General features: G+C 43.7%; 2 protein-coding genes across 3 annotated transcripts in view; one reads left to right on the top strand and one right to left on the bottom strand.

Annotated features, from left to right (window-relative positions):
• The first annotated feature begins 555 nt into the window (after nt 1–555).
• LOC125764495 (zinc transporter 2-like) lies at nt 556–4,874 on the top strand. The gene is made up of 6 exons (XM_049428823.1): nt 556–1,044; nt 2,866–2,982; nt 3,058–3,374; nt 3,444–4,155; nt 4,226–4,466; nt 4,534–4,874. The coding sequence occupies exons 1-6, from the start codon at nt 925–927 to the stop codon at nt 4,638–4,640; spliced, it is 1,614 nt and encodes a 537-aa protein (XP_049284780.1). The 5' UTR covers nt 556–924; the 3' UTR covers nt 4,641–4,874.
• Nucleotides 4,875–4,906: 32 nt separating this feature from the next.
• Nucleotides 4,907–15,529, bottom strand: part of LOC125764461 (uncharacterized protein DDB_G0283357-like) — a 35,449-nt gene continuing 24,826 nt past the window's right edge. For both annotated transcript variants that reach the window (XM_049428739.1, XM_049428740.1), the window contains exons 3-6: nt 9,784–12,110; nt 9,413–9,512; nt 8,437–8,591; nt 4,907–8,292 (exon numbers count right to left, since the gene is read on the bottom strand). In XM_049428739.1, coding sequence (XP_049284696.1) covers nt 7,921–8,292; nt 8,437–8,591; nt 9,413–9,512; nt 9,784–12,110 — 2,954 coding nt within the window. In that variant the 3' untranslated portion in view covers nt 4,907–7,920. The remainder of the gene's footprint in view (nt 8,293–8,436; nt 8,592–9,412; nt 9,513–9,783; nt 12,111–15,529) is intronic.

The following is a 15,529-nucleotide window of genomic DNA, read 5'->3' as shown; positions in this document are numbered from 1 at the left end:
AGCTCAATTCCGTGAGTTCGTGAGCGTTGGCTGTTTGTGCACAATACGTCATCAACTTTCCGCTCCGATCGTCCTGCTGATGGATCGGCAGACGCAATACCTCACATCCAACCCGAAACCCGTGTGCACTCCGATATTGATTTAATACATTGTTCTAAAAACGAACGCCAACAAAGCGTGCGCAAAAGTTTGAACTGAACCGCCAAAAAGTGATCTCCGCATCGAGCGGCGTTCAAACAGCCGGCCACCGTCCAACCAACTGATTCCGGCACAGCAAACCGACAGAGATGGGGAATGGAATATTGTAACCCGGAGCTGAAGGTGTGACTAACAGGGCGATACAAATACACATGTTGGTAGAAACTGTTATCACATTCGCCCTAACCGCGCCACCAGTCTCTGATACGAAGCTACGGGGGCACATTCACTCCCCCCCGCCCCCAGTCGATGGCCCTAAAGTCTTTCGGCAGCAAAAAAAAAACCACAAACACGACGTACCACGGCCACACGATTGGAGCGACACGATGGTTGTGGAATATAAAAATTATATCAGAACCCAACGCACCCGTTATTGTCGTTCCGCAGTCAGCTGAGTGTGGTTCGTGCCAGTGATTTGCGCCATGCGTGTGAAACAAGTGCAAGTGAACAGTTGCAACAGATCGGCAGAATAAGCGGCCGTGGCCAAAAGCACACTCAACTGTTTAAGTTCTTCAAAAATCAAAACCAAGCCGAGGGTGGGAAAAATTAACACGTGTGATATCAGATTCCACGCAGTGATCATGTGCAACCGTTGATCGTGAAGGTCATTTCGGTGTTCCGGTGTATCTGGATAACTTCCAAAACGGGAGGGAAAAAAGTATCTCCCACAGCTCGTCTTATCTTCTCCAATATATCGTCACCAATTTTCGCGTTCACCGTTTGACGATGACCAGCTACATTGAAGTGAGCATACACTCGGAACCGGAAGATGATGATCACGATATGACAGATCTCGAGCTGCAGCAGTATACCAGCCGGCAGCATCTGCTGCAAAGCATCACAAACGTAAGCAACAACATGATGGTGGAGGAGCATACCGGGGAGCAGCACTATCTAATCGTGTTGCGGTTAAAATGTCTGAACGATCATAACGTGCCATCGTACATTGTGTAAAATGTGAAGATAGTCCCCCAATCCAATCCATGTGTACCCACAGCACTGTTCGATTGGCAAGTGATAAGCAAACTGATAGTGCCCTATGTATTGGGGGTGCTTAAAAACAATGAACTGCCCCATCTCGCCACAATCGTAAACCGTTTTAGCGTATTTGTTTACGTATCTTAACCCTACTTCCATCGTTCGTACGAGAGGTTGTTTGGAATGGGGCTAACAAAACGAAACCACAATAATGAACGATCATTCCAAAATGTCACTATTATGTACACTGACGACTATTTTTGGGGGAGCCCTTTTCGCGGGCGGGGGGTGAGGAATCGAGAAAGGGGGAGGGCGGGAAAGCGTGTAGGAATTTTCATAAAAGGCGATTGTGGCGAGTGTGTGGAATTACCCCTTTTTCAGCGTGTGTTACCCCTTTGTTTAGTGTTTCTATTTTGAAGCGTTACCATGTGCGTTCCATTGTGGTGATTCTGGCCATGTGCAGGTAGTTAGACAATTATTTAGACCTAGTTAAGTTGTAACAACGACTTTTTGTTTTTGTGGATTCATGTGCTCACCACATTAACGCACTAAAAATATCAACTCTACTCAACGGGTGTTTAAGACTTGAAACCGCAAAATCCGCTTGTTGGTGTCTTTCCTATCAAGATAAGAGAATATGTCGATCTCCTATATGTAAGCCGTTTTGTACTTCAATTTAATTGCTGTTTCTCGACTAAAAACTTGTCGAGCGTTCCACGTAAGCTGTTAATCTACACGTTTACTACTTGCATCCCTTATAACTTGAAAGATCCAAAAATGCAAGACACGCCCGTTGTTCCGAGATTCCGACATTTTGAAATACAACCCTGTGACGCCCTTGTTGGCAAATTGGTAAACAGAAGATAGAATTCCCTCGAAGATAGCAAAAAAAAAATCAAGGAGCCTCATAGACGTCACTTGCCACAGCGACCTCACACACGGTTTGGTGCAGAAAAAGTGCCAAAATTATCACCAATGTCGAACAGAGTAAGCTATACGGATACAATCACACGAATCTCCGCCGTTGGTAACAGTTCGCACAAATCTTTCTCCTGGTTTATCACCATTAACGAACGCAAAAACGAAGCGCAAAAGTACCAAATGTCCATGGAAATTAATTTACACATGTTGGTGATCGATATAGCTAATGGATACGATCGAACGTAAGCGTCTAAAAGATGGTTCGGTTGTTACAAACTAACCCCAAAAAAAAAATAAAGCCACGGTCAGCAATCAGTCTTGACCATCACCTAATAAATGACGCTCTGTCTCCGAATATCTGGCTGCATCCAGAAATTGGAGAAAAACAAGCCGAATGGTACCAATTTAGAATTGTCAATAATATCTCACACCGAAGTCACGCGTCTGAACCGGTGTGTCTCGAGGTTTAATCCAGTGCTAATTGACCATCAACATCCGAGTGACGATCGCAAGTAATTGTATCACATCAACGAGATCGAGTTCCAACAAACCATTGTTCCGTTGATAGTATTAGCCGATAAATTAGCGTATCCTTCTCCGGATGTTGTGGAAAGCACTATATCCAATGTTTGACAATTAATTTGATCGCAAAACTGTAGCAATTTCAGTGCAAGGGGAATTCATCCGGGGGAGAAATGCGCGTCACCAGGCGCGAGGAAGTTAAAGCAAACTGATCTCAATGATGATTACTCATCCATTCTTTTGCAGCTTTCCAATCCTGCCTGCCTGTTCACACCTGCGTCGTCTAAATCGTCCACCGAATCTTATGGCAAGGCAGAGAAGCGAAAGCTTATGTGGGCCACACTGTTTACGGTGGCGTTTATGGTAAGTGATACGATGGGATTGCCCACTAAGGGGAACGATTCAGCACGATTATTATTATTTCTGGATTTCGTTTAGACGGCCGAGTTTGTCGGTGGTTACCTGTCCGGTAGCTTAGCGATAATGACGGATGCTGCCCATCTGCTTTCGGATTGCATTAGCTTCGTAATAGCGATCATCTCGATCTGGATCTCGAACCGACCGGCGGATGCACGGATGTCTTTTGGCTATCGACGTGTGGAGGTGCTCGGTGCATTACTGTCCATCTTCGGTATCTGGGCACTGACGGCCGTGCTTGTGGTGATGTCCGCAAATCGATTGATTGAAGGTGACTACGAGATTGATGCTGACACAATGATCATTGTGGCAATATTGGGCGTTGTAATGAATATCGCGTAAGTAGCAATACTTCTTCACCTTCAGCAAGATCTATTCATAAGATTCGTGTCTTTACCACCCATCAGGACGGCTTTTATTCTGCATGGATCGTGCAGCGTTGTTGCGCACGGACACAGCCATGGACATGGCCACAGTCACGGGCACGGTCATGCGCATGGCCATTCACACGGACACAGTCACATTTCTCGACCGCGTTCGAAAACTCCTCAACTCACAATACCCCGACTGTCACTGTCACGCTCTTGCTCGCCTTTACCGCGAATGCTACGCACACAGTCCTGCGATGAGAAAAAGTGCGATAAGTTGGAGCAGCTCATCATTCCCAACTTTCCACCCAGTCCACAGACGGCTAGTCCACTGTCTTCCCATCACAACAGTCGGCACAATTCGTTCGCCCTGACGAGCGATCATAGCCAGCGACCGAACCTGGACACAATACTCAACAACGCACGGTTAAAGCTACACAAGGAAAGCTTGCGCCATCGGATGAGCATTGATGCCTCACCGGATCTTATAAGTTCGAGCAAGCTGGCGTATTCTCGCATCAGCACCGATCCGGAATCGTCCACCCGTGGACATAGCGAAGATGAAGCGCACAGTGAACGAACGGAACATTCCTCCTCGGAGCATCATGCTCATTCCCACGAGCATCAGTGTAGCGAAACGAGCCAAGATGATAGCAGCAATCTGAATGTCCGTGCCGCCATTATTCATGTGATCGGTGACTTCATCCAAAGCATCGGTGTGTTGGTAGCTGCAATAGTTATTAAATTTGCGGTAAGAATGGCCATCAACTAGTTCAGCGGGTATTTGGTACTTACCGGTTTTTTTTTATCTCACCACACAGCCCCACTTGAAAGTGTTCGACCCAATCTGTACGTTCGTGTTTTCCCTGATCGTGCTGGTAACGACGGTACGGATCTTCCGCGATTCGATGCGCATACTTGTGGATGCCGTACCGCTCGATATCTCGCTGGAACGACTCTCGTCAGAGCTGTCGTACATTGAAGGTGTTAAAACGGTGCACGATCTGCGTGTGTGGAGCGTTTCAACCGGCTGGAACGTAATGACGGTGCATCTCATGATCGGTAAGATTAGTCTGCCTCTTTGCGCATTTCATCCTCACACAACACCTGATCGCTTCTTTCACACCAGATCCGTTGGCGAACGCTTCGGAAATTCTTGCCTCGGCAGACCACATTGCGCGGAACGACTTTCGCATCAAGCACAGTACGGTACAGATCGAGAAGATGCACTTTTGAGTGACGACGCTAGCGATCGCCCTCCCCGTACGTATACAATTGTGATTACACAGCCTCAGCCGTCCGTGAGAAGTGATCTTTAAACATTCCACATGTATGTCGCTGTGCTAGTTTTTAAAAGCAAGTCAACCAGTAACCGTTAAATGTAATACAACGAGATTTAGGATGTAACGTAGAAAAAGGAAGCGTTTAAAACTGTTAAAATAAAAGCTCTTCTTTCATACAAACAACAGCAACAAAGGAGCAAAGAGAAAGAAATGGAAAGAATCTTTTGCTGAACGATTTATTTCAATCAATTCGAGTGTTTGCTTTTCGACGCTTTCGGACGCCATATTTTGCTGACATCTACACATAAGCAAGAAGGAACCGTTTATATACTTCACCGTTAAATAGATTTCACCCCGCGTTCGTTCCCGTTGTGAGCGCGCCGCAAACAGCACCATTTGCATGATGAAAGCATCAGCTAGAAAGCTGCAGGCTTTTCAATTCTGCAATCCCTAAATCCTACGCGCGCGCGCCATCCACACCCACAGAGTGGAGTGTGTGTGTGTTTATTACATTAAAAATGTGTACTTGAAATGTGTTGCCGCTCGGGCGTTTCTGTCTGTGTGTGTATTTTCGTGTGTATTTATTGATTTAATATGTGTTTAATATTGGTGGTATTGTATTGTTTTGTTTTCTTACTCTTTTCTCTCCTCCCTTTTTCCAACTTCTTTTGCAACACTGATTAACACTTCTTGCATTATCGTGTTTTTAGTGTTTTGATTCATTTTACCATCCTACCATTGAATGTTTTTTTCTTATCAGTTTGTTTGTGGTTTTTGTTGTTTGCTTACATACAATAGGTTTTGTCTTACATTTTGACTACAACGCCGTAATTCAGCACAAATTGCTGTAAAATGTGCAAAAAACTGCTTAAATCGAAAAATAAACGCAGAAAAGCGCTTTCGCTACGCTAACAATCGTCGTTTTCGCTGTTTTTTTTTGGATCGCTTATATAGCGAACATTGTATTCTCTCGTTTGTCGTCATAATTTTCCTTCAACACCACACGATCCTGGCCTTTTTATAGTAGATTTACAACATAAATTCTCACCCCCGGGGTACCGGAACCGCCCAGATTGGGATGATAACATATAGAGTGCACTGTATTTGTATAATTGTAATGACTTTTGTGTTGCTTCTTCTTTCCTTACTTGCGGCTAGAGTTGGCGCCGTTTGAGCCACATCAACAAAGATTCGTTTACTTGTAATGCGTTTCTTTTTGCTCTATGCAGTTTCTCTACTTAACGCCCGTGGAGCGATTGGTTGCGTATCAAATGTTAATGTGTGAAATAAGAGAACATACAACTGATCAGAAATCTGATCACGATTACAGAAGTAAATAATACCATCAATGCAAAACCGCAAAAGTTTCGAATGAGAAACGAACGGAAAAAAACATACTTTATTTTTTTGTACTCATACCGCGCGCAACAATGCTCCTTTCATTTTCTGTTTCAAGAACGATATCGATAAGGCACTCGCTCAGTGGATTAATTTTTGTTAACGCTGTTTGTGTTTTTTTGGGTGTATGTATTCGATTTTGTTTCTGTTTCGTTTCGTCTTTGTTCTGCAGACAATGATACGATTGTTGCGAAAAATGTAACATACATTTTTCCGTCCTCTCTAACTGCTATCACGAATTGCATATCAAAATTTAATAATGCTTTCCACTTTTAAAAAAAATAATCGTGAAAGCGATCGAGAAAGGAAAGAAAAACACATAAACGACAGCATTCGTACTGTAGTGTAAGCACTATCTGTGCGATAAGCAATATTAAGCAACAATCTCATAGAACGATGGTATCACTACTGTAAAATGATTGGCAGCTGGGTTCGCAAACAAAAAGGCATTTTAAGCTCGTGAGAAAGTGTGCACAATAAGCAGTAAAGTATAATCTCTATTCAGCAGCGGAGGATCAAAACCTACACCTTTGTATAGCACTTCAATACGATGACATTCGACGCATTCGACGGCAAATATAAAAAGCAACTCAAGAGGACAGAGATTGTTCATCTCGTTGTAACAGGAAGCAAGCAACAAACATGCCTAAATAGTAGCAATAGTAGTTATATTAATAGTTATTAGCAATAGATAAATGATTTTCGATTATCGTTTGTTAATAAATAGAGATTCTTCTCATCTTACGATTCGATTTGTTTTGTTAGTTTTTTCCCCCACTTGTTTCATTCATGTACAATGTAGTATAAAGTGAGTCCCTCAGTTAATAGTTCGGGGAGGTTCGCTATAAACAAATAATAGTTAACACGTGCGTACGACAGAAGATAGTGAGCCAGATGATAATGTACACCCATAAACTTTTACAGCAGCTTTTTATGTATACATGAAGCTTGTCTTTGAGAATGTTTTTGTTTTTCTACTCTAAGTTTGTAACCACAAAAACAATTCTTTGTCCTGCTTTGCTGCGCTTAATTTATTATCGCTCACTTCAACCTTACCTTCTTTATAAATCGGTATTTTGATGTTTGAATTGTCCCTCTGCTTATCTTAACATTTCGCACCGCTTCTAAACCATTTCGTCTTGTGTACCCAAATACATTATCTTGTGTGTTGGTGAATTCATTCGAACGTTTAATAAAATCAATTCGTGTCATTTTACAGGTAAAAATAGTACTTACAATAACAAGAGTAATAATATAGTTATAATATTCGACCATAAAAAAAAATGTCTAAAACAATCACAATTTGTGTACGTTCTCGCTCGCTATAGTTCTGTCTTGGTTCAGTTACTGTTTTAGTTTGCTTGGGCTAAAGCACTAAGCCCCTTCCCTCTTAGTGGAAATGAAAATGCTCAACAACCTTCCCAGTGTTTACACACGTGGAGGATAGAATTTTCCAGCTAACGTTTCGAGAACCAGCCCGTGCGAGATAAAATCATGGTGACGATGATGGGATGATCGATGATTAATTTATGGTCGGGCGCGTTTTAGTGGTGAACTGTCGCAGAAATTATAGTTCGTAGCGTGAAACTTAACGAAAAATGTCAAACATAAATTCAGTCCTGTGTGTAGTAGATGTACAAACAAACTTGTCCCTCTATCTGGTCAATTTTGTTCACGTGAGGTGATCTTTTTCCATCTCTCGCTTCATATTTGGCCGCTGCTTCTTGCTGCCTGCCTTTCCCATACGGAGGTTTCTTTTCCAATCCCGAATGAAATCCTTTACTCAGATGTGAGTGATGGAAAAGAGCTTAAAGCAATCGTCGCGATGCACGAGATCAACTCGTATCGACCAGTGGTGATGCGGTCAGTACCGTAGAGGCGCCGGTGCAGCTCGCGTTGTCATCACCGTTTTGTGCGGACGGCACTTCATTCGATGGAGCAAATATTTCTACCGCCGTCTGCTGTTGGCTGTTGGCCAGCTTCTGCTTGCGCTTCATTTCCATTAGCTGCTTCCGCTGAGCTTCACGTTTGGCAGCCGCCAGCGCGGCGGACGCCTTTTTCGCTTCGACACCGTTGCTGCCGTCTGTCACGGTGGAACCACCGTTCGATGCGGTTGTCTGCGTTTTGTACGGACGCTTCACCAGCTTGGTACGGGGTGCTGTGCCATTGCGAGCTTGTGCCGGAGGCGGACTCTTTGGAATCGGTTTCTACAATGAACAACAGAATGGAGGAAGAAAAACGGAAATGAATCAAAGCTGCTTCTCTCTCTCTCCCCCCTCTTACGGGTTCCAATTACTCAGTCGCGAAGCATTCCAATTTCGGTTGCACCGGTACTTTCGCATTCTACTTACCCGCCAGCTATTTTTCCGGAACGAATCAATTTCGTCAAAGCTGGCATCAACGTTGTTTACCTGCAGCATCACCATGTCCCAGAATCCTCGTAAATCTTCACCAGTCGTTTGGAACTTTTCGTCCGGCGATTGGTTCAGATTCGTGTAACACAAATCTAAACGTACGATAATAAGCGGAAACATAAGAAATTAGGTTTTATTATAAGGTAACAAATAGATCGATTGGTTTCTTATTGGCTTGATAAACGATCGTGTACGCAGATTCACGTTGCTCCTATCAACTTCATGTTAAATGAAACAAAAACACATTCCAACCACCTTCGGTAGCAATAATGAATGCGAAAAAGCAAAGCGTTAAATAAAAATGGTCACGAACAGGGAAGAAAAATATAAGAAGGAAATGATTGTAGATTCGAGACAAGCAATCAACAGGCGCAACTTTGTGTTGATGGTGGTGACCACCGGCCTTTCATTACCAACTATTTACGGAACGAATGGAATGTTTTGTTTTTGCTTCCTTTTTCGTGGTTTGTTCTTCTTCTATGACAATATTTTTTTCAAGAAATACGCGTGTGTGAAATATCGAATATATCGTTGTCTAATAAGATAAATTATTTTTATCTTTTTATCTATGTTTATTTTAACTATTTGAAAAAATTAAAATTTATTGTTAGTTAGGTCGCCTGATATTTCCGAACTTCCAGTGTTCTGGTCTATCTTATCAATTGCAACGTCATGTGCGATACAACGCGTATATTACAATAATTTCACGTAATATTTCTTATCGCTTTTTATCTATAAAAATCACTATAAAAAAAATTGTACACCCATTTCTAGGCATGTAATACGTAAGAAGAATCTAAATCTAATTAAGCTGAGGGCTTTATTCATCGAAAAGTACAAACTAAAGATATGATAAAAAGCACACAAAACAACCCAGTCTCTTCCATCTGTGTAATCATCACATAATGCTTACCTTCAAATTGTTTCATTTTCTGCGAGCATAGTAGGCGCGCCTTACCAACGGCAGCAAGGATGTATCCGTTTATGTCCTCTCCTAGCACAACACCGTCAGCCTAAAATTAAAACAAAACTATCAGCTGCCAAATCACAAGGTACGCTGAATGGGGGGGGCGAGCGACAATTGACAAAATACAAGCCGCCTAAGCAAACGGATTGAGATGCGCGGTACGGATGACAGATAGGGAATGAGATTGAAGAAACCAGCTGAGAAGCGGATTTGTTGCATTATGGTGTGAAATAATTGTTATCAGTTATCACCTCCGTATGCATCTCAACGTCACCTACATGCAGCATACACACAAACACACCGTCCACTATGCGTACCTTCAACTGATTAATTTCTCCCTCAACAACGTCAGCCATTGTTCTAAGCCGCTTTTGCTCGGTTTTTAAGATCCGCAGGAAATGGTTGCCGTCAAGAACGGTGTTGCCGTTCGTGCCATTTGACGTTGCTTCGATGAAAGATGTTGATGCTGGTTTGCTGCTACTTGTTGGGATATCCTCTTCCGCATCTTCGAGACCGGCCATCGGCATTGGCAGCTTAATGACGGCCGCACTATCCATCAACGTCGTGCTGTTACCGTTCACCGTGCGCATACTGTCCGCTGTCACCAGCTGGTTGTTACTATCACAATTTACAATTTCACCACTGCCAGATTTATTAACAGCACCGTTTTCCGCCGTCGCACACACTGCAGCAGATACTTGTGCTAACCCTTCACTAGCGTTGTTATTGGTGCTGTGGTTGCTTAGCCGGGTACCGTTCTGCTCACCGTTTTCGATCACACTCGTGGCGACGGTTGTCGCATTCTGCTCGTCAGGTACGGTTGTGGTGACGGTGACAATGGTGGCGCTACTGCCATCGGAAGTCGACATTCGACCAACACCGTTACCGTCCGCGGTAGTCGACGACACCACTACTACCAGCGAGCGCTGCTGCTTAGCTTCCTCTACTATCACCGCCGATGACGATACGGATGACGGTGACATGCTGTCCGGACGGTAGCTCTGTGACGTTTCGTGATGCTGCTGCTGCTGCTGCTCTATCACGTCAGTTTGCTTTGCCGCCGCGGAGCGTGTACTAATAGCGTTACTATGGTGACGGTTGCTTGTGTTCAGGGCATCTTCCTGCTGCTCCTGCTCAGTATGCCGCCCGTTGCTCGACAATATTCCCGTTCCGTTTGTGGAGGTGGTGGTCGTGGTAGTGGTGGTGCGCGTTGTATGCGAAGCTAGTTGAGCAGTTTTCATCACCGTCCGTTGCGTACCATCACCGGTTAAATTTTTGCGATGATCTTGTTCTTCCCGCGAAACACTAAGCTGTTCGAAGTGATCGATGTAACTATTGCCATTCGATTGTGGGTATCGTTTCGATACCGTGTGCAGCAGATTGGCATTCTCTTCCGCAGTGTTTCCATTCGCATGCGTCACATTGCCATTGGTGTTGTTGGTATGTGTGGTACTACCGCCAATGGTAGTCGCCGTACGATTTGGGGACGATTTCGGTACTTTTTTCGGTGAAAAAATTTGCAACTGTGCACGAAACTCTGGCCGCAGATGTCGCATCACTGGTAGCGAATCAACATCCGCATCCTCACCGACGTGTCCATCGCCGTTAATTTGTTTGTTGTTTTCGTCCACAGAAACAAATGCCGACCCATTGGTGGCCCCGTTCGTCACGGTTCCGTTTGCTACACCGTTTCGGGTTGTACCATTCCCGATCAACTGATGAATCATCTTTACCGGCGTTCCACCGACCGTACCATTGTTTTCGTTTGCAATATTATTGAGGTACTTTCGTTCGCTGCTACTGTAGTTCTGTTTGTTGAGCACCACTACCTCACTCGCACCGTACAGCTTCTCGACACGCTGCTGGATAAAGCTCTTCTTCGGTGTCATCAGCTGCGATTGAGCGTCGTCCCGCGCGTGACTGCTGATTTGTGACTGCGAGGAAATAACTTTCGTTCGCATGCTACTCACGAAACTACCATTCCCATTAAACAAACCGATCGATGCCGCATTATCAGTCATATCGGCACCGCCGGATGGTGACATGATCGAACCATTCATTCCTCGCATCCGGCCACCGCCAGCACCATTTACCACACCCGCTCCATTCATCTTGAGCATTCGATTACCACCACCGATGCCTACTCCACTGCCACTGTTGTAATTGTTGTTATTATTGATGGTATTATTCATGCTAACGTAGCTCAGTGTGGGAGCCGTCAGCAGATGTCCACCCGTGCCGGAATCGGTACGATTATAGTGCAGCGTGGCAATGATTGGACGGCTGGGGGAAACTTCGCGCGACTTGTTAATGTCCTGGCGGAGTTTCGAATCGTACGTCGTCAGGTTCGAGTACCCATTGACGCAGCAGGCCAGGTTCAGATAGCTCGGTTTCTTGTTCGTGACTGCGGTTGGTGAACTGTCACCACCAAGCAGGGGTTGCTGCTGCTGCTGTTGCTGCGAATTCGTGGCTGTGGTCGTCGTCAGCACGGTACTGATGTGTCCAGTTACCGGATCCAGTACGCTCGTGACGGCCTGACAGTTAATCACCGGTAACATACAACGCTCCTTGATGCCGGCCGTGAATTCGCGCGTTATGTCCTTGCCGGAAATTGGCGTTAAGAAATTTAGCTCACCGGAGGTATCTGGAGGGCGGAAGAAGAGGTTTAGCATGCATTAGTAAATATAGTAATTACTATACGTTATACGTTAAGAAATACACCTAAAAACTCCTAAAAAAGACAAATTTTGGGATTTATTAAGAGAAAAAAAATTGAATCATAAACCACCTGTACAATAAAAAAAATTAATCTTTTTGTTGAACATGTCTATTTCTCCTCAAAAGATTGTTATACATTGAAGAAACTATTTTTGCAAAATATCTCTAATAAACCATTACGACATAGCTTTTATAAACAAACAAGAAACTATCTACATTTAAAAAACATTTGGAAAAACCTTCGATTAAATCGATTACGGCGACAAAACGGCACACTGGGGACCTACCTCAAGGAATTTTCATATTTATTTACAAGAAAATCAATCCACACTTGGCATGCGAAACTCTCGTGCATAAATTTTGCAGCCACACGACAGACGGCAGTCAACTGATATCTTTACGGCTACCGGTTAATGGTTAAAGGCCATTAAAATACTTTCCAGAAGGACACGGGCAACAAGCAGCTCGTAAATATCGTAACGGAGGTCCTGCACGCTTGAGGTTGGATTGTTCGATTCAAGTGGGTGTCAAGGTGAAAGATTTGTTCAGTTGCCTCGAACTCCGTGTTCCAGGGGTTGATGTTATTGTATTACGTGTTTCTTTCGCAATGGCATTGAAGTGTGGTCCACGGCAAGGTCAGCATCGGGACTCGGTCATGAAAGCGATGATTTTATACAATGTTTAAGCACACACTAGCATTAAATAATGCTCAGCCCAAGGATGTCCTGGGAATGTTGCCTTTAGAACTTTAGTACACATTCTTACTAACGAATGGTTGGAGAAATTTCTCCATCATAAAAAGCCGATAGTCGCGTTTATATGGTTCTTGCACGTCGGTCAATCTGTCATTGTACTGTAGATAAATTACTTGCCCTCTATAAGGCACGACATCACTTTGATAAATGAGTCTTTCTTAAGATGGATTCATACAGACACCATCTTTTTTATGCGTTTTATCGATTTTTATTCTTTTTTCATGGTGTTGACATGTTCTTGACCGATAAACTTCAAGAGTGTTAAGTGTGTTAAATGGTTGCCTGATCGGTAACATATTGACATTTTCAATTCCTACTTGCTTTGTATCGTTAACCGAGCTTAAATACCACATAACTAACAAGTTTTAAAAACAGCTAAATATTGCACACATTTATTAGAACCAAATCTAAATATTTTGGGAAAATAAAATGCCTCAAACTTTTCGATCCACACCATAACAAACGTTATCAATGTAATGTTGCCAAACAAAACACACACACATATAGACATACTTTCACAACACGCTGCTCTTATCATTGAAGTGTTTTGGTTTTTTTATAACGAGCCTCTTGTAGTAAAACAAGATTAATTCAATTTCTCATACTTCACTACATTTGCTTCTCAGACAACAAGGAACCATTAATGAGCTTTCGTCCAGCAACTTTAAATGCCTTGGGGCCAACACACATAAACGCAAACATCAATGCAGTATGTACATATGTTATGATCACTCGCCCGTTTTCCTTCTTTTTGCTCAGACGACGGCCGAATCGAATGTAACCTATATGTTTACACAAGAGGTAACCTTCACATGTTTCGCCTTCGTGGCTTAAAGTAACATGATAACAGCGAGACACCGCCCAACAACTATAATTTACCAACATCATCAACAAACACAACATACGCGCGATGCACTGTTAGCTTCACTTTTTTATCAGAGCTCAAACACAGCAAGAAATCAATCGCGCATGATATGGCGCAAAGGGTATTGAAGGGAGAAAAATGTATTGACTTGTTTGCTGAATTGCATGATGAGTCACATTGCATTAGTCACAGCGGCGAATAACAAATATAACATTTTGCTAAACCAGCTACAGATACAGTACATCTTGGAGTTACTGTCTAGACTTCTAAACAGCACTATAAACAAGGTAACGCATCGCTTCGAACTCCATCCGTGTTGATCGTTTTGCGAACTCAAGAGTTGATCGTTTTATAAATTGGTTGTAAATTAACTTCACTCAGCAAATCTCAACCCCATTTAATTCCACATCCTCCCACATTGTAGCCGCCGTATTCGAAATGCAATCACCGCAATGAGTAGGTTGTTGTCGGCTGCAACCAGCTAACTCACTCATTTAGCACAACAGACCGTACGCACGTAGGACGCTAACTAATGACGACTTGAGAGAAACATCCAGACACATTTGTAAATATCTAGTTTCCAACTTTTCAGTAGATTTGAGGTGAGTTTGAAGCATTCCTACTTTTAAAGTAGGAATCCTGATCACTTTTTGGGGAATCGCATAACTTGAGGACATACTAACGGAAGTCTACGTTAGACAATGACAGAAGTCTTTTTGTCGAATTATTCTACAGAACTACAACACTCGTCATGTATCTGGACTATGACCAGATCATCGATATGGTTCCATGTAGTGAAAAAAATACTAAAAACCTTTTAGCGACACAACACCTCGAACACTTGGCAGCACGTTGCGTCAGCGGACAGCTATGCGTGACGCGCTATTCTCTTGTAAGCCACATGCGAACTGGTTTTCCGCCTCCCCTTGGGGGGGTGCCCACCAATACCACACTCGCACACACTCACACTAACTAACCAGTTGGAACAATTTGCGACGCATTCCACTTTAACAAAATGCATCTTCTATTTTGCATGCGATGATGCTGCTGCACATTTGCAATTTATCTATGTTTTATTCCAATCATTCGTGTCACGCTGTTTGTTTGTACGCCTTTTAACCTACTTGTTTAATACAAAGGCCTCGAGATGTCGATCAGCAGTCGTATACAGCAGCAGGACAACGATCGCGATAAGAACAACTTTCTCACTTTCAGTTTCAACCTTTATCAATGAAATGATGCTGTTAAACCCACACTTACACCAGGTACTATTGTGCGTAAAGAAACCAAAACAGCCCTTTTACTTGGGCGGTTTGATCACTCGCCACCGAAAAAATCGACACGACCGTTCGGACCGACTGCCGAACGCACATTGGAGCAGATTGTTCGACGGTGCGGCACTAGGAAGCCGTCTCTTGCCCTAGTGCCCGCACACACTATCGCGAGCGGCACGCGATCGTGCCGTAGTGGTTGTGTTGGGGCCTTAGCCACCATCACGCGCAAGACCGCGCGGATACTCCCGCTCTTTCTACTCCTGGCTTTCGCAGAGTTCCACCCTGAAGCAACCTCCCATTTTTCTTTGACTTCTCTTCTATGACGCAATGTCGCATGGAGGCGCCCGTACAAGGGATTAAGCGCACTGGAGGGAAATTCGTTCACCACAGTCCATCGCTAGTGTTTGTCTTTTACCTTGAAAGGGGTTTGTTCTGTGTGCATTACCTACCC

This window comes from Anopheles funestus, chromosome 2RL (genome assembly GCF_943734845.2).
Source record: "Anopheles funestus chromosome 2RL, idAnoFuneDA-416_04, whole genome shotgun sequence".
Taxonomy (NCBI): Eukaryota; Metazoa; Arthropoda; class Insecta; order Diptera; family Culicidae; genus Anopheles; species Anopheles funestus.
This window is presented reverse-complemented; position numbering and strand designations above follow the sequence as displayed.